This window comes from Trachemys scripta, chromosome 16, assembly GCF_013100865.1.
Source record: "Trachemys scripta elegans isolate TJP31775 chromosome 16, CAS_Tse_1.0, whole genome shotgun sequence".
NCBI lineage: Eukaryota > Metazoa > Chordata > Testudines > Emydidae > Trachemys > Trachemys scripta.
In genome coordinates this window covers 9283099-9302948 of record NC_048313.1, presented here as the reverse complement: position 1 = coordinate 9302948, position 19850 = coordinate 9283099, and the positions used below count along the sequence as shown (strand labels likewise).

Here is a 19850-nt window from a genome sequence, read left to right as displayed (position 1 = left end):
GGTCCAACCGCAGCGATACTCCTGAGCAGTTCTGGGGCAGGCACGTGGCCTGACACAGGCCCTTTGCCAAAAGCCCCCTTTTTCTGTGGTGCTGGCAGGCCAGTTGACTTCAACCACTTCTTAGGCACTGGGAAGGGGGAATAGTGCTGGGAGGATTCTGGTGCCGGTGGTGCACTGCGTGCCGATGCTGAGATGCTGGGCGTGGAGTCTGATCGAGAGGGCTCCGAGGTAGGATGAAGCGCAGCCTCCATGAGGCGGGCCCTCAAGCGGATATCCCGCTCCTTCTGAGTTTGAGGGCAAAAGTTTTTGCAGATCTTGCACTTATCCTTTCTGTGGGACAACCCCAAATACTCTGAACAGCTCTCGTGGGGGTCACTAATGGGCACTGGCCAGCTGCACGATGAACATGGGTTAAAGCCTAGGGAACAGGGCATGCCCCATTCTGAGACAAGGTCCCAGCTGGGATTCTAACTCCTAAACAATTACTCTAATACTTAATTTAAAGGTCTAAGTACCTATCAGCTAACAATAAAGGAGACAGAACAATGGACGTAAGAACAGCTAACGCTCTTGCAATGCAAGACAAGGCGCTCCAACCAACCGTCACAGGTATTAAGAAGGAACTGAGAGGGCATAGGGTTGGCAGCGTCTAATATACCAACGCATGAACGCAGCACTCAAGAGGGCACTACAGCCAACCTTACGGACACCACTAAGGCAAAAATCTCCGATGACTGTGCATGTGGCTGCAGGGGCTGAAAGGGATGGACAGAACAGTTGCTGTCAGGGATCGTGAGAGCCAGAGAAGAGCTCTTGGTTCTCTGCTGGGACTAAGCAGGTAGTTACTGGGAGGGACCAGGGGAGTGAGGAAGGAGCTTCTGGCTGGCTGCTGGGACTCAAAAATGGGCTACAAGGAAGTGGCCCAGGGAACCATAGAGCAGCAATTAGTAAAGGGACACAGCACGAGGCTGCTATACTTAAAAGGTCCCAGGGTCGCGACCCGGAGCAGTGGGTGGGACTGGGTCTCCCCTCCACCCTCCGGCCACTAGGGCAGGGGTGAGCAACCTTTCAGAAGTGGTGTGCCGAGTCTTCATTTGTTCACCCTAATTTAAGGTTTCATGTGCCAGTAATACAGTTAACATTTTTAGAAGGTCTCTTTCTATAAGTCTATAATATATAACTAAATTATAGTTGTATGTAAAGTAAATAAGGTATTTAAAATGTTTAATAAGCTTCATTTAAAATTAAATTAAAATGCAGAGCCGCCAGGACCCGGGCAGTGTGAGTGCCACTGAAAATCAGCTCGCGTGCCACCTTTGGCACGCATGCCATAGGTTGCCTACCCCTGCACTAGGGGAAGTGGCTACGCCCTAAGGAAGAGAATTAGAATTGTGGCAACCCAAGGAAGGGGACTGCACTGGGACTGACTCAGTGGGGAGCTGTGGGCAGTGAAGTGAGTCCAAGAGTGAAATCTTTGGTGAGCTTAAACTCAAAAAGGAAGCTTACAAGAAGTGGAAATTTGGACAGATGACTACAGAGGAGTATAAAAATATTGCTAGAGCATGCACGGGTGTAATCAGGAAGGCCAAGGCACAACTGGAGTTGCAGCTAGCAAGGGATGTGAAGGGTAACAAAAAGGGTTTTTACAGGTATGTTAGGAACAAGAAGGTGGTCAGGGAAAGTGTGGGACCCTTACTGAATGGGGGAGGCAACATAGTGACAGATGATGTGGAAAAAGCTGAAGTACTCAATGCTTTTTTTGCCTTGGTCTTCACAGACAAGGTCAGCTCCCAGACTGCTGCACTGGGCAACACAGTTTGGGGAGGAGGTGAGCAACCCTCAGTGGTGAAAGAACAGGTTAAGGACTATTTAGAAAAACTGGACATGCACAAGTCCATAGGTCCGGATATAAGACATCCAAGGGTGCTGAGGGAGTGGCTGATGTGATTGCAGAGCCATGGGCCATTATCTTTGAAAATTCGTGGCGATCAGGGAAGGTCCCGGACAATTGGAAAAGGGCAAATATAGTGCCCATATTTAAAAAAGGGAAAAAAGAGAACCCGGGGAACTACAGACTGGTCAGCCTCACTTCAGTCCCCAGCAAAACCATGGAGCAGGTCCTCAAGGAATCCATTTTGAAGCCTTGGAGGAGAGGAAGGTGATCAGGAACAGTCAACATGGATTCACCAAGGGAAAGTCATGCCTGACCAACCTGACTGCCTTCTGTGATGAGATAACTGGCTCTGTGGATATTGGGAAAGCGGTGGATGTGATATATATTGACTCTAGCAAAGCTTTTGATACGATCTCCCACAGTATTCTTGCCAGCAAGTTAAAGAAGTATGGATTGGATGAATGGACTATAAGGTGGATAGAAAGCTGGCTAGATTGTCGGGCTCAACGGGTAGTGATCAATGGCTTGATGTCTAGTTGGCAGACGGTATCAAGCGGAGTGCCCTGGGGGTCGGTCATGGGGACAGTTTTGTTCAACATCTTTATTAATGATCTGGATGATGGGATGAATTGCACCCTCAGCAAGTCCGCACATGACATTAAGCTGGGGGGGGGAGGTAGATACGCTGGAAGGCAGAGATAGGATACAGAAGGATCTAGACAAATTGGAGGATTGGGCCAAAAGAAATCTGATGAGGTTCAGCAAGGACAAGTGCAGATTCCTGCACTTTAGGAAGGAAGAATCCCATGCACCGCTACAGGCTGGGGACTGACTGGCTAAGCAGCAGTTCTGCAGAAAAGGACCTGGGGATTACAGTGGATGAGAAGCTGGATATGAGTCAGCAGTGTGCCCTTGTTGCCAAGAAGGACAATGGCATATTGAGCTGTATTAGTAGGAGCATTGCCAGCAGATCGAGGGAAGTGATTATTCTGCTCTATACGGCACTGGTGAGGTCACACCTGGAGTACTGTGTCCAGTTTTGGTCCCCCCACTACAGAAGGGATGTGGATGAATTGGAGAGAGTCCAGCAGAAGGCAACGAACATGTTTAGGGGGGTGGAGCACATGACTTACGAGGAGAGGCTGAGGGAACTGGGGTTATTTAGTCTGCAGAAGAGAAGAGTGAGGGGGGATTTGATAGCAGCCTTCAATACCTGAAGGGGGGGTTCCAAAGAGGTTAGAGCAAGCTGTTCTCAGTGGTGGCAGATGACAGAACAAGAAGCAATGGTCTCAAGTTGCAGTGGGGGAGGTCTAGGTTGGATATTAGGAAACACTATTTTACTAGGAGGGTGATGAAGCACTGGAATGGGTTACCTAGGAAGGTGGTGGAATTTCCATCCTGACAGATTTTTAAGACCCGGCTTGACAAAGCCCTGGCTGGGATGATTTAGTTGGTGTTGGTCCTGCTTTGAGCAGGGGATTGGACTAGATGACCTCCTGAGGTCTCTTCCAACCCTAATATTCTGTGATTGATTCTAAGAGGGATGGCTCAGCAGGAAGGCTGGGATCACTGAGGACTTAAGGAGAGGCAAGGAGCCCCCAGGGAGGAAGCCCTAGGAACGCCGCTCAATACCAAAGTAGGAACCTTGAAGCCCAGCTGGACCATGCGAGGGTACTGTGATGGGCCCTGTTGGACTGTTGAAGACTGAGCCCAGTGAGGGTTGCAGGATACTAAGGATGTTTTGGACTGTGTACCCCGGAAGAGGTTCATTTGTTTTGTACATGGACAGACTGTGACTCAGCCGGAGGGCTGAGGCACCAAAGACCTGCCTGACAAGTGCAGCGGATGACAGGGGCACTGTGAGCGGAGAAAAAAACTGCAGGCACAGACGCACTCAACCAGGGGGCTCTTGCATGAGGTGAGTGCAATCCATTACACAGTCCAACTTCAGTCTCTGGTCAAAAGTAAAGCTTTGCCATGACAAACATGATGACTGTGATGCAATATTAAAGAACTTCAGTAAAAACAAAAGGAATCATATATAGTTTAAAGACACACAAGTGAATCTTAAAATAAAATTCATGCTGCAGTTAAGCTTTCACAGAATTTATTTAGACTTAAAAAGGAGGTTATGTTTTCTTTTGGTATGGGCAAAATAGCTGTGGTGGCAGCACAACAAGAAGATGATCTATTGCTGTGCAGCTGGAGGTATGGCTGGCAGCGTCACAAGGAGACTGCCCACAGCCATTTGTCCATCACAGCATTCTTTCATCTGTTCCCAAGAAAGGAAATAGTCCCAGGAGCATGGGGACAAGACACTAAAACTAAGGAGGGCTGCAATTCTGCAAACAAACAATTTAAAGGAGGCGTCATGAGCACACATATTTCCAAGGGTTTCAAGCAGAGGTAGGATGGTAATCTTTAAGATATGCTATATCCATCAGACCTTAACTCAGAACTTCCTTTAGAGAAGAGAAAAACTGTTTATTGTTCTTATTTTGGATGATAACTCTGTTATCCATGTCATGAGCTGAAGAGATCTCTTGTCTATGATATTTACTGCCTTGTTCAGGACATTAAGTCCAAGAGCATTAAGCAACTTCGAAGAAACCAGCAGGCACATAACAAAAAGCTAGAAAATTGTAGATCCATCAGGTATTCTGACCTTAGAATCTTGGCTTATATTAGTTAATATTTATATATTTTCAATACTATCCCCAGAGGAACATTACTCCGAAGGTAGGAAGAACATCTCTTGCATAAGGTATTGACCCAAAATTTCCATCAGAAGAGGTATTCCGCAGTAACTATTTTCCCCCAGGAGCTAAAACAATTATTAAATATAATTAGGGAAGGAAGACGGGAGAGACTCTGAACTCCTCCACAAAAGCCACTGTTGGGTGAATAGCAGTGATTGCTCTCCACAATCTTACTTTGTTTTCAAGTCCTCTGGCTTGCACAGGCACACTGAACTTTTTTATCTGTCTCATAAGGGTGTAAAGAGTAATACTTGTATTTTCAGAGACTTTTTAAAGTTTTTAAAGTTTTGGGAGCTTCAGATAAAATCTGAAGCAAGTACCTCTTTCTTTGAGGAGGAGAGGCCTTAGGTGCTCATCTTCTATATTGAGCCCCAATATAGATAAGATCCCCAAGTCTATGCTTTCTGGACATATCAAATAAGGATGCATCTCATCAGCAAAAAGCCTTTATTATTTTTCCAGTGCTAGTTGAAGACTGGGGAAAGCCCACTTGTACACTAATACCACACCTGCTATCCCAGGCAGTAAAACCACCCTAGGAAATAGAGAGAGGCTGAGGTAGATCTTAGATAACATCCCTTTAATTCTTGGTTCTCTTCCCAGGAATCATGTTCCATTGATGCACTGCACTGCATATCTGGGCTTTCTTCAGCCTACTGTAAGAAAACCTCTACACCTAGTTGAGTTGTAAGAGTGGGATCCTACAGGGGCAACCTGTGTAATTCAAATTCCCTAAGCATAGACAGCAGAGGCAGAGAAATGAATGCAGACCTTACCCCTGCAATGGCAGGCTACAGCTTTCAATGGCACTACGAACATTTTCTCTGCTATCTTTTAACTGTTGGCCCATAACTGATCCAGGGAGAGGCTCCAAACAGAAATGACAAAGCTCAGCAGAGCTGCAGCTATTGCAATTGTCCTCTCACACTGCAGTGTGGGAAACCAGTTTTAGAGATGCCAAAATCTCTGAAGTCGGATAATGTAAAGAGCAAAAGGGAATAAGTGATTGATACCACATTGGAAAAAAGAATGCAGACAGTGGCTTCTAGTGGAAACATGGACAAGCACTTAACTGTACCATCACTAGAGGGTGCTGTTCCATTATAACAGTTGCATTCTTGTTCCCAAACCATGACGTTTTTACAGCCAAAAAAACATGCGTATGGGTAAAGTTACATGAAACCTAGAAGAACATGTATTAACAGCTCCTCCTTCCCAAACTACTAGTCCCATGATTTTTAATGAAACACCAAATAGTAGCTACAGAGGCTTTAATGATAAATGCAGCAACTCCAAATGATAATTCATGCCTGCCCAAGAGATGGAAAATAAGATTGGGAAATAATTAAATTTTCTTTTATGGAGTGTTATCAATTGTTTACTTACTAAACTGTTTTAATAATTTGATTAAAAGTGGTTTACTGGCTAAGGGTTGAGAATCATTCCTCTCCCGCTTAGGATTTTAACTTGCAAAAGGGAAGTGGAGGAGCAAGTCTCAAGTTTCAACCAGCAAGCAAAGATTTTGGGGGGAGGAGGGGGAAGGGGAAACGAACAGAAAAGAGGGCCAACCAATAGAAATGATTAGACAAAGCCCACTGTCAGGTGACTTGTGTCACCCTAATGTCAGTCCTCCTTTAATCACTTTTACTGCAGCAGAAACGGAAATAGGTGAAGCTTAGTCCTGGGATAGAAAAGGTGATCACATTTATTCAAGCAAATAACTTATAAAAATATTGTGATAAATTGTTCCATGGTTTCCCATCTTAAAAAAATAATAATAATAAAAAAAGGACCAGTACATTGGCGAGAAGAATGGTAAATCCATTTATGACATCATAATGGACAGCGGTAAAAGGGAATTAGATGATTATGAAGAGATCTTTAGTGTATGAATATCTTCTCTGTGGATTATTTAATTTACTATTACATTCAGTCCCATCATTCCAAGACATGGAATAATCTATTAATTTAATAAACCACAGTGAAAATCTTGTGGTTCTTAAAATAAAAACTATTATACTAGATGCCAGATTGCAAACCCGTTACTCACACTCGTAAGCAGTTACTCACAAGTAGTTCCACTGAAGTCAATGAATTTGTATAAGTAACTGCTCACTGATGTTAGTAAGGTGCTCACAATCTGTCTCTAAGTAAAAACAGGAAAGTCAGATGTGCTTAAGAGAGATGGATTTTTTAACTTGGATCATAGTCAGGAACCTCTGGTGTGGATTATGAAGGGGATATATCACATTTATGTCTTATAGTGATTTTCATACACCCTGATTTTCTAAATTATTTTGTGCATGTTGACAGTTACATTAGAAGTTTGTTTAAAAGACAGATATAAGGGATTCTTTTTTAGCTTTGCACAGGACCAAAGAACAACTTTTCAGTTTACAGTTCAGTCTTGCAGAAGCTTATGATATGCAAAATACTAGCAGTAATTTTTTAAAATGGTGGTATGCAGTCCAAGAGAGAATAATTAGTTACTGACTTCAAGGATCCTGCTAGGATGCATCCTGTAATACAGGGGTGGCCAACCTGAGCCTGAAAAGGAGCCAGAATTTACCAATGAACATTGCCAAAGAGCCACAGTAATATGTCAGCATCCCCCCATCCGCAACCCCCCTCCAGCCCCCAGTGCCTCCCGCCCACCGGCAGCCCCACCAATCAGCGTCTCCTCACCCCTCCTGCCTGCCACAATCAGCTGTAATGCGCAGGAGGCTCTAGTGGGGAGGGGGGCGGAGCGAGGACATGGGAGGCTCAGGAGAAGGGGCAGGGGCCTTGGGAGAAGGGGTGGAGCGGTGGCAGGACCTGAGGCAGAACAGGGGGTTGAGCAGTGAGCACCCCACAGCACACTGGAAAGTTAGCATCTGTAGCTCCAGCCTCAGAGGCAGCACCTATACAAGGAGCTGCATATTAACTTCCTAAGAACCGCATGCGCTCCGGAGTCACAGGTTGGCCACCCCTACTATAATACATTCCACTTGCAAAGAACTCAGCCATTGCAGATAAGTTATGTCATTTTTAGTCAGTTATGGCACTGACAGTCAAAGCTGTCTCTTTACAGTTTAAAGAGAGACTGGTGATTGACTTAGTCAATTTTTTTTTAATTTTAAGATGATTATTATGGGCCAGATGCCACTATCTTTATGCACACTGAATAATATCTTACTTCACGAGCAGTCTGATACCAATGGGACTACTTACAGAATAAGGTCCTACTCATTGTGAGAAAGGATATAAAAATTGGCTCTAAATATCTGTATTAATAAACCACCATAGTGGGAATTTCTCCACATCCCTTTTGGAGTTCTTAAGGTTCACATTTCTTCCACTCTACACCTATCCTTGAAGCCTTCCATGGCAGCAATGTTATTTCTGTCAAAAGACTGGGCACAGGACTTAAAGTGGGGAACTCTGTAAAGATTTAAAACAGGTTACCTAATTCCCCTGTACCACTCTAGATACTATAGTGATAAGCACACCTATAAATGCTTAATTAGACAGTTTCTTCATCTGTAAAAGGGGGATAATAATACTTACTCATCTTTGTAAAGTATTTAGAGATATAGGCCTTGATTGTCAGATGTGCTAAGCGTTCACATCTCCAAATGAAATCAACAGGAGCTGCAAGTACTCAGAATCTCTGAAAATCAGGTCCCTACTGTAGAAAAGTGCAATATAAGTACTAGTATTATTATTTATATTTTGGAGCTCATCAACACTGCTTTCTTAAGAGTGAAATTTGCCCCTCTGCAGAGGACCAGCACAAAGTCTAAGTACTATGTTAAAGAATTTCCTTAGTTTTTCCCTCCAGTAGGAGACCCCAGACATGCCCAGTTATCTACATGGGGGTCGGGGGCAGACTTATATAGACTTATATATACGCTCACATTTCTTAGTCCTTGTAAGGGGGATCCATGCCCTTTGCAGGCCTTCTTAAGTCTCTTCTGATGGGGACTCAAAAGGAAAATTAAGCAGTTCAGCTCACCCAAGAATAACTTCTTCCTGGGGCCAACAGTACCTTCTTAGTTCTGGGCTAAGATTGCAAGGAGTCCTTCCGGCTGGGTTGCTGAATCTGGCCAACTGGATGGAGACCTCCTAGATAGTAGTTCCCCCTGTGGCTTCAGGAGTTGCTCCAGCAGTTTCCTGGTCAGGGCGATCTCTCTCCCCTGATGACTACAGTTTCCTCCTTTTTAAAGGCCTGCTCCCTACAATACATAATTGACAGGGCCAGAGGGGCAGGGCTAGTCCTGCACATAGGGCGTCTCTGGCACTTTTGTCATCAGTGTGGGATCTATACACCCCATCACATTGTGTTTTGAGAATTTAAGGGGTTAGTAATAGTCTATAGGCTTTGCGTTGAACTTCTCTACATTCATGCCCAATTCTGATAAATCTAGAAATTCACTTGAACTTTTAATTAAAATTTGAAAAGTGACATGTCTGTCCACCACACCTGCAATGAGTGCTCTCATTGTCTGGGTAGGCTTCTGGCAGGATCATTAACATTTTATTACAAAGAACAAAAAAAAAAAAAAGACATGTTACCATGGCTGAGGAACTGAAAATCTATCTGCTCCAGTGGGAATATTCTATTGCAAACAAAAATGCTCAGACACTAGACATTTAACGCTTATTTTCAGAAAAGGCTCTAATCTTTAGAAACAGAACATCCAAAGGACAGTACCACAATCACAGCTCGAGGAGGAGGTGCTTTCTAACAAATAACCACCAACAGCTGAATAAAAATGCAACTGCAGTCTCATTTTGGTCAAAACAAGAACCTCACAGCTTCTTCCTTACAGTCTTGCTCAAATAACTACATTCTAATGTGAAAAGAGATGCAATCAGGAACAGTTACTAAACCATACACCAGCAGGTCTCACTGTAGTCTCTGGAGCATTTGCTAATTGTCTATGGAAAGCTCACTGGTCACATGATGCCAGTTCTCCTCTTTGTTTCCATCTGCCAAATCCCATTAAAAGAAAACTAAAAATACAATACTTTACTAACATAAACAATTGCTGTAGCTGCAGCAGGGATGTTATGTGATCACAAATGGGAGGGGAAGTAGGTCCATGCAATCAGAAATGGGAGGAGAGATGTCCATGAAACAATCGCTCTATTAAGTTGTGAGCTACATGGTGAAAAAAAGTTTGGGAACCTCAGTTCTTTACATTAACCACCACGTATAAAAAGAAGCAGATGAATAGCACTTAACTGTACCATGAATAGGAAGCAGAGATGCATCTTCGGTAAAACATGAAGTTCCTTCACTTTACGAGCCAGTCACACTAAAGATGACTGTGTTATCATAAATCAATAAAAGCAAGACAACTAAAGGCCCTTTTTATGTTGACACTGTGCTCAGTACCTGAGTATCTCAAGCTCCGCCAGCCCCTTTATTGTCATGATCTTTTAGGTTGCTGAATAAAGCTGTCTTACCTTCTTCAAGGCTGATACTCAGCAACACTTTCAGATTGCTGGAGGTTGTTTTCTGACTGGGGTTACATTTTAAATCTTCACTGGGTCAGATTCTCATAATTATCATGCATGTAATTTTTCACAGGCTTGAATTAAGTTGGTGGTTTTATTTCAGCTGCTTATTAGTAGCAGCCCTTCAAGGTTCTAGTTGAAAGAAGAGTTTCCTCTGGAATATCAGACAGCAGTGTTTCACTGGTACTACTTACTCTGTTGTTTTGTACACATCAGAGTACAGCCCCGCCTTCTGGTATTTCTTCTTTGGGGGCCTAGGAGCCTTCTTCTCACGCTGGGTAAAAGTAGGCAAATGCTGCTCAGTGTTTTCAGATTCATGCGCCTTCCCAATGGCTTCTAGGTGACTAGGTGATTCAGCTGATGTCTCAGAAAAGCTGGAAGAAAATGTAAAGATGAACTTATTGCAACAGAATTGTTCTATATTGTACAAAGAAGCCCAACAAAGAAATCTCTGCAAATTGTTAAATGGCCAGATGTCTTTATCAGATTAAAACTTTTTTTTTTGCCAATTTTTCCATTTCGGACAGGATATTTTACAAGTAACAATTAACTTCGTATAAAAACAAGAAATCAACTTTATTGGAGTGTAAAGCACAACGTAACTTAAATATCTGTTTTATATATGTATAATCATAAACAGGTATCTAGCAGTCTGTGCACGTATATACAAGTAGGCACACATGCTCACACCATGTTACTAAATTTCTCCAGCCTATAGAGAGAAATATTTAAAACTTTAGAACTAATTTCATTTCAACGTAAGTTCGTTTTTGGTTCTGGAAACAGTAAGCTGTTCGTTGACAAACTGATGAAGTTATCCAGCACTCCTCCAGAATTTTAAGATGGTTATTTTCCTCATAATCATGAAGACCTAGGGTTTGATTCTCTCTCATTTACACTAGTATAAATCAGAAGTGACTCCACTAAAGTCAATGGGACAAACCAGTGTTGGTGAGCGTAACCGAGGATATGTCAACTCTGCAAATGAAGGTGTGACTGCAGCGCAGGTAGGCATACCCATGCTAGCTTTAGTCTAGTTAGCGTGGGTAACAGTAGCAGCGAAGACCAAACAGCACAGCACCCAGGGTGGGCCAGGAACTTGAATACGTACCCAGAGTCCCCACCAAAGCCTGCACCGCCATATCCATACTAACGTTACCTGCGCCAATTAGATTAAAGCTAGAGTGGATACACTTACCCATGTTGCAAACACCCCTTCATTTGTGGTGTAGACGTACCCTGAGAGGATAATCAGATCCTTGGTTTCTAAACAGGGCTTGACGTAGTCTCTATGAAACGCCCTGATAATGGAATAATATTCAATTGTTATAAAATGTGGGTATTAAACATAGGCTATGTCTACACTGCGTACCGCTGGCACGTAGGGTATTTGCTGCTACATGCTGCAGTGAAAAGCAGGTTGCGCCCATGCTGCAATGTCTACCTACACACATCAGTGAAAGGCTTAGCAAGGTGGAGGCAGCAGGGAAAGGCTAGGGCAGCAGGAAGCTGCCGGAGCCTTTTGCACACTGCCTCCTTGCTCCCAGAGCCTTTCCTTGCTGCTGAAGCCTTTCCCCGTGGCAGAGAAAGACTCCAGCAGTGGTGAGGCAGCAGGACATGACATTGCTAAAAATAGCAGCATAGACAGGTGAGGCATTGCTTGGGTGTGTTACAGAGCTGTGTAGAGTACATACACACAGGGTTCCTATTTATACCTGGGCTAAAGGGCATGCAGTGTATGTACTCTGCTTGCCACCAGGAGGAGTGTGCAATGTAGACATAGAATGGTCTTACCCATTTCAGAGTTCTCTGTTTTGATGGGCCTGGTCTGCAACCCCATACAATATAGACAACTTTAAGCTTTGTTTCTAAAGCTATTGTGAAAGTAAGAATGACAGCTTGCTGCTGCATAGGTTGAATTATTAGCTAATGAATGTTTGAAGTGGATGCTGACCCAGTATGGCCATTCTTATGATGTTATTTTAAACAATGCAAAGGGAGTGAGGGATAGCTCAGTGGTTTGAGCTTTGGCCCGCTAAACCCAGGGTTGTGAGTTCAATCCTTGAGGGGGCCACTTAGGGATCTGGGGCAAAATCAGTACTTGGTCCTGCTAGTGAAGGCAGGGGGCTGGACTTGATGACCGTTCAGGGTCCCTTCCAGTTCTGAGATAGGTATAGCTCCATAAATTATATTAAAGTCTTGTTACCTTAAGAATCAAATAAGGGGCAACTTATGATCTGTGGTGTTATATACAAATGTTAACAGTAAATACTGCCTGGCCAACACATCCTGGACCAGCGAGGGGAAAGTTCTACCCATATCTTACTGAAGGATACCGAGAAATACTGGCACTGAGATTTGTCTGTCTGTTCGTGGAGACTAACTGATGTAGAATTTAGCTTTCCCATATAAGGGAATGAATTAGGTGGAGCTGTTGAAGTACCATGGTTATGACAGGGTTCTATTTTGCACTTAAACTGAGAGTTCAACCTCTTTTTTTGTTTGGTATGAAAAAGACAGTATATCTGCCCCAATTTTTCAGTACATAACCTCTGAATAAAACTTATATTTGAAAATCCTCAGAAAATTCATCCGTTAGTTTCTGGGTTTAAAATTAGCCTAAAAAGTTCACATTACTAAATCTCACGATAATTTGGGCCTCTCTAGGTTAAAAACTAAAAACTTTCTACAATGAGAGTTTGGAGGTCTGGGGGTAAATGTAATTTGTAGTTATTTAAACACAAACAATTATTAGCATTGTCATAATTTAATCTTTATGTTCTGCAGTTAGCTGATGGAAATAATGGTTTATGTTATCTACTTCCATTCTCCAATGCAGTATGAGGAAACCTTTTTGAGCAGTTTAGGAAAGGAGTACGACTGCCTTTTGACATATGCCCCCGTTATGTTCCCTGCATCTGAAATTGGGTTATGCCCCCCTTCCAGCACCCTCTTCCCCAAACATAAGTGGGCATGATTTTCCAGAACTGTGCAGAATAGAGAGTAAGGAAAAGTTTGAGGCAAATGTGGTCTGTTTGTGGTGATAAGTTTGGGGAAGGAGGTACTGGAAAAAGTGGCATCCCTTTTGGGGAAGAGTTATACTTGTGGTCATCATCATAGCTTATCACTTCATTGTCTGTGGTGTACAGTGACTGTTCTAGTGGTAAGGTGTATGTCTTAACTTTTCTTTGCTTCTTGGTTTTATGTTGGGTATGTCATGTATAGATCGTCCTTAACTGACATAAAATATTAATTTATATTGGGTATATGCCACACTCAGAGGTACGGTCCAGTATGGCGTACCGGCAAGAGCTGGTACACAGCCGACCATACCGGCAGGGGGCAACTTCCCCAGGCCGGTGATTTAAAGGGCCCAGGGCTCCGGCGGTGATTTAAAGGGCCCGGGGCTTCCGGCCACCGCTACCACAGTGGAGCCCCTGGCCCTTTAAACAGCCACCAGAGCTCCACTGCCGGAGCCACAGGGTAACAGCAGCAGCTGGGAGCCCTGGGGCTCCGGCGGCGATTTAAAGGGCTTGGGACTCCCCGCTGCGGCAGCAGCAGCCAGAGCCCCAGGCCCTTTAAATTGCCGCCAGAGCCCCGCTGCCGGAGCTCTGGGGTAGCTGCGGTGGCCCGGGACTCTGGCAGCGATTTAAAGGGCCCTGGGCTCCCGCCTCCACTACCACAGCGGAGCCCCGGGCCCTTTAAATTGCCGCCAGAGCCCCATTGTCAGAGCCCCGGGGTAGTGGTGGTGGCTGGGAGCCCTGGGGCTCCGGCGGCAATTTAAAGGGCCTGGAGCTCCTGGCAGTGGCCGGAGCCCCGGGCCCTTTAAATCACTGGCAGAGCCCCACTGCCGTAGCCCCAGGATAGCAGTGGCACTTGGGAGCCCCGGGGCTCCCAGCTGCCGCTGCGGCTACCACTACCATGGGGCTCAGGCGGTGATTTAAAGGGTCTGGGGATTTAAAGGCCCCGCCTCTTCTGGTTGAGGCCCTGCCCCCCTGCTCAGGACTCTGGCATACCGGTAAGTCCTTTAAGTTACTTTCACCCCTGGCCACACTTGAAGAAAATTCAAATCAAAGATCTCCATGATGATGGAACTATTATTTTCACTTCTTCACTGGGTGGTGTAGGGACAATCTTTGTTATAACCTTTCTGTCACCCAAACTGTCAACTATAATTATGATAGCCTAAAAATATTCTTTGCTAGTCAAAGAGTCAGACAATTTCCATTAACTGCTCCTTCTGAAGCAGAAGCCCAGAGAGAAAATAGGTTTCACCAAGATTTTCTGTATCCAGTGTTTGCAAGTCTGAATGTTAGAATTACTTTAGATGCCTTCTCATTTTGGTGAGTTATATTCAATAGCTTAAAGATCCTATCTGAGATACCTTAAAGAGGGCTGATTTTCCGAAAGTGTTGGGCACCCCCCTTCTGAAAATCAAGTCCCTTTAAATTTTCTCAAATTGGGCACCCTAATATTGAGGCACTCCAAAACACCAGTTACTTCTGAATATCTTGGCCACTGCTTGCTTCACACAGGGGGTGAGGAGAGGTGCCTTTTGCTACACATTCGCAAAGATGCAGCCATGTTCTGCCCAGCGCAGCTCTATTGTCACGAGGCACTCTCTGGGCCACTCGCGCTGCTGGCAATGCATGTGGTCTCTCTACCCCAAACCCCCCAGTTCCCAGAAGCCATATTATAGCTGCTCCCTGCACTCATTTTGAGGATGACTGCTCCCTACACTCTCTTCCCCGTTAGCACATGTAATAGAGAGCCCATAATTTGACACCATGTGAAACAGGTCAACTATTGTAATAATGAAGGTTGAGGAACTGGGTGGCTCAGGTTAGGTCTTCAGTTCAAATCTAGCCCAAAGTCTTTAGAATTTGGTTATGATTACAAATGCTGTTTCAGTACCCTATATAAAATGAGTTAGTTTCAGTTCAGTTCCTAGCAAACAGGTATGAATTTAAACCCCATCATCCCAACTGCATCCTTTATGGTATTCTCAACAGAGAAGTAAAAAATCAAATACCATGGACATTGCATGGCAACTAACTCCCTTCTAACCTAACCAGGTCCAGGCTGAAGCACACTGATAGAGCAATGAATGGGAAATGTATCTATTTAGGTACTTATATGGCTTTCATTATCATCATATCTGAGAACCTCATAAGCATTAATTAATTTTATCCTCAGAGGCAAGTTTTATCCCTATTTGTACATCTGAGGCACAGCACAGACTCAGTCATTTGCCCAAGGTTACACAAGAAGTCCATTGCTGAACCAAGAATTTAACCTAGGTCTCCTAAGTCCAAATCTACCAACCTTTCTCCCTACAGAGCTACTGCTGCCCCGAGTAGTATAGAGAAGAAAGGCACTTTGGTCTTCAGGGCTACTGATTTAGCATTTTTAATGAACACCAAATTCACTTTAACAAAAAACAAAATTAAAAAAGAAGTTATAATTTAAACTAGCATATGCTGATTCCCTCTGTCAGAGAAATGCACCTAGCAGTGTATGTGAGATGGGGGATGGAATAGTTGAAGTTTTGGAGAAACACATTTCCTACAGGTTTCAATTGCCTATTCTTTGAAGGTACAAAAATGTGAAGGAATTACCTTTTATTACTCTCCTGCTCATCTTCTGGTACAGACTTCTGTCTTTTCCTGGCCTGTTCCTCTGCAAGCCATCTCTTCCTCTTCCACCCTTTTCTGTGCTCTGCATTCAAGTTCACACTCTGTACTACAGCCTCAATTACATCTGTGATAGTATCAGGTCCAAGGTGTAAAGTGTTGCTTTCTTTCCTTCCCTCTAACTCCTGACTGACAAACCGAGCTGCCTGGAAAGCCTGCATTGAAACTACAGCCTGTAGTGGGTATTTCCGGGGCCTGCCTGGTTTGCGCTTCACAAAGTTATTCCCTGTCCGTGACTGCCTTTGCAGCTTTTTGGCTTTTAGAATTTTATTGACGTGGTCCAGATTTTTCTTGGTTGCCAAGATCTTGTTGTAACTACACATTTTTCTAGCCTGTCGCTGCATAGCTTCAACCATACTTCTCTTCAGATGATGCGGGGAGTAGCTGCTTGGTAATCTGTCTGAAAGAAGTGAGATGCCATCATTGCAAGAGTCACTTGGAACTGCTGGAACTAACAGACTGTCCTGTTTTCCCAGGCCTCTCTCCCTGTTGTGGTTTCGACCAGGGCTAGCTGAAGGTGGAACAGATACATTTGCAATGACTGCTTCTATGGTTTTGTCCAGTGCAGCCTGGCTGTCATGTTGTGCCATGCGCTGCAGTAAACTATCCACTGAATCATCTACAGCAATCCCCAGTTTTGTTCCTCGTGTGGGTATTCCAATCACTGGAAAACACAAATAAACATAAGCATACTAGAACAGATTTTAGTTATGATCATCACTAAATTCTATCAGGTTTAAAACAAATTCCAATGGCTATATGTCCCTCTTGATCTCAAAATACTAAGGAGATATTGCCAAATTTTAATTTCTTATAATAGACCTTCTAATAATTACATATTGTAAAGATACTTGTTTTTGTAACAGAGTCTTACTAGGTAGGAGGACTAGGGATGGAAGTAAGAGGGGTACCTGCATTCTGTTCTATGAATTTCTTTCACATTTTTCTTTTCTCTTTGATCTAAGCAGATCAGCACACCTTGTTTTCCCTCTTCTGTTTCTTTCAGGGCAGAATGATAAAGGCATTGTCAATTAAAGAAAAGCCTGAAAGGATGCATTAGTCTGCAGCAGTAAAGTGCTTAAGAGTATGCCACTTTTCTTATGTTCTGATCCTGCAAAAACTTATGCACATGAATTCAAGTGTGAAAGTGTTTTCAGGATTGGGGGCTTTGAATTGTAAGTTCTTCAGGGTAGGGATCATGTCTTTGTAAAGTGCCATGAAAGGGGATGGTCCAAACCATTATCATAATTATAGTTGCCATCCCCCTCCCCCCCGCGCGTAGGTGGTGATCAGCATTTGGAATCATGTCTCCAGAACTGCCTGCAGAATCCAATATATTAGAATTAAAAAAAAAAGAAAAATAACTTGGACACTGAGGATGCCCTGAAGAGTAAGTGGGGTAGGACTCATGATCACAAACATTGGAGAAAAAGGATTGCTATTGTTGGGTTCAGAAACGAATTTTCCCCAGTGAGATCAATTCCTATACAAATAGTAACAGTCTCAGAAATTCTGTGAACACATATTTTAAACGCTGATCAAATGTTAAGCACTATTTCAAATCATTAGCTATACTGCTAATGAAACTGACTGTGCATTAAGGAAATGACCTGGAATACCCAGAGAAAGCAGCAAGATCATTTACACAGGAAACAAACGTAACCCATTTTTAAAACAACGTGAAAGCTATTCTGTGTGCTTTGCGTCTTCATCTGCACACTGTTATTTGAAAGGGAGAGTTTCCAAATCAGCCATGCTGTTGACGCAGTATAAGAAGGGATTTGTCCCATATGAACTATTTCCCAAAGATGCCCTACTGGTTTTTACAGATAAGATTTATTAGAAGAAACTCTGCTCTCACTGGAATAAAAGGAATGCTCTTAGTCTTCTCATAAATATATTTCAGTTACACATTTGCATTTACAAAATGTTACAGCAATTATTGCCAATTATTGAGATTACATCTACTTAAACGGCTGGATGGTAAGACAGTAGTGTGTGTTCTGGTGTAAGCGTAACTTTTAAAGGAAAGACACCATGAAGCTTTGCTGTCAGCAAAGTTTGTATTTTCTGGCAGGAGGGAGATTGTGCATTAGCTCAGTGGTTCTCAATGAGGGGTATCCGTACCCCTGGGGGTACACAGAGGTCTTCTAGAGGGTACATCAACTCATCTAGATATTTGCCTAGTTTTACAACAGACTATATAAAAAGCACTAGCAAAGTCAGTACTAAGATTTCATACAGACAATGAGTTGTTTATGCTGCTCTATATACTGTATCAGCAGTTCTCAAACTGCAGCTTGCGACTCCAAAGTGGGTCGTGAGTTTGTTTTCATGGGGTTGTCAGGGCCGGTGTTAGACTAGCTGGGACCCCGGGCAGAAAGCCAAAGCCCGAGCCCCCCCGGCCTGGGGCTGAAGCCCAAGGCCAAGCAACTTAACTTTGTGGATCCCCCTGTGGCGTGGGGCCCCAGGCAAATGCCCTGCTTGCCACCCCCAATGCTGGCCCTGACAGTAGGAATAGACTCGATTGGAGAAAAACTTAATTGTTGCTGTTGCTTCCCTGGCTCCCAGAATGACAAGTCCCACAAGTGAAAAACAGGCTCAAGCATCACACTGAAATATAAGTACGATATTTATATTCCAATTGATTTATTTTATAATTATATGGTAAAAATGAGAAAGTAAGCAATTTTTCAGTAGTAGTATGCTGTGACACTTTTGTATTTTTTGTCTGATTTTGTAAGCAAATAGTTTTTAAGTGAGGTGAATCTTGGGGTATGCAAGACAGATCAGATTCCTGAAAGGGGTACAGTAGTCTGGAATGATTGAGAGCCACTGCGTTAGTTAACAGATAAGACACAGACAGTTTAAGATAAATGTTTGTGTTCACCAGTCCAAGTCAAAGACTCAGAAGACAAGAAAAATAATATTAATGAAAATGTACACACTACTGAATTCTCAAATTAACAAATCTACAAACACAAGTGACAATAATTTTCAGATATAGAAGGCAACTTAAATGAGAAAGAATCGGCCATTCAACTTCTAAAATCTTCTTATAACCAAATCACTTCTTAAAGGTGTTTGGAAAGAAATACAAGAACATGTGATAGGTCACAGCTATTAGGGTCAACTGTGAACACTTAGTAAACTCAGCAACCTCATTCTCACTGAAACAAGGGGAAGAGTCACACTGCCTGCTTTCAATTTTAGATGCAATATTAAAAACAAATAAATCATCCTTAGCCCTGTCACAACTTTTTAGATAAAAAATGCTAAGGAAATGGAATGCCTCGGGGATTCCTTATAGGCACACCATCTGTTTAGAAAACTGAGCTATGTAAACAGCTGCACTAACTGAAGATAATCAAACTACACAACACAATACATTTTCGGATGTGTCATTTGATGGCCTGTCCTTGAACTAGTGTTCATGTTTTGAAACTAATCCAAAAAGGATCAGACAAACTGTATGATCCCAATGACAGCTGCAGCACTGGTCATGCATGCCTAGAGCACTTGGTAACAAAGATGCTTTCTATGACAAAAACATTGAAATACACAATGTGCTCACAATGTACAAAGAATTTAAAGACACAAATGGTCACACCAGAAGCTTTAGCAGCTTCATCTCTATGGTGATGATAAATCTGCCATTCAGTTTTCTACTTGCACTCTTCTTTCACTAGAGATATCCTGAATTTCCAATGTCTTCCTGCACACAGACTTGTGCCAGTGGATTAAATTAACTGTTTTTAATTGTCTCTTTAAAATGAACATGTAAAAAGTCAGTCAGTCAAATGAGACATTTTTGCTCTGTACAGGAATATGCTAAAAAAAATAACTTTACATTTCTGTTTAAATTAAGGACCTGAGCAATCTTTGCACCTTGTGGACCTTTGGAAATCATAAAAATTAACAACAATTTCTGCAATGAGTGGTGGCTGTGCCACCAATCCAATTTACGTTGTAATAGATAATGAATGTTGCCAATAGACTACA

At 43.1% G+C, this 19850-nt stretch overlaps 1 protein-coding gene across 1 annotated transcript in view; it reads right to left on the bottom strand.

Annotated features, from left to right (window-relative positions):
- The window catches only part of ASH1L (ASH1 like histone lysine methyltransferase), a 127850-nt gene that overhangs the window by 46954 nt on the left and 61046 nt on the right, over nucleotides 1-19850 (bottom strand). The window contains 2 exon segments of the mRNA XM_034792260.1: nucleotides 10350-10529; nucleotides 15774-16512. Coding sequence (XP_034648151.1) covers nucleotides 10350-10529; nucleotides 15774-16512 — 919 coding nt within the window.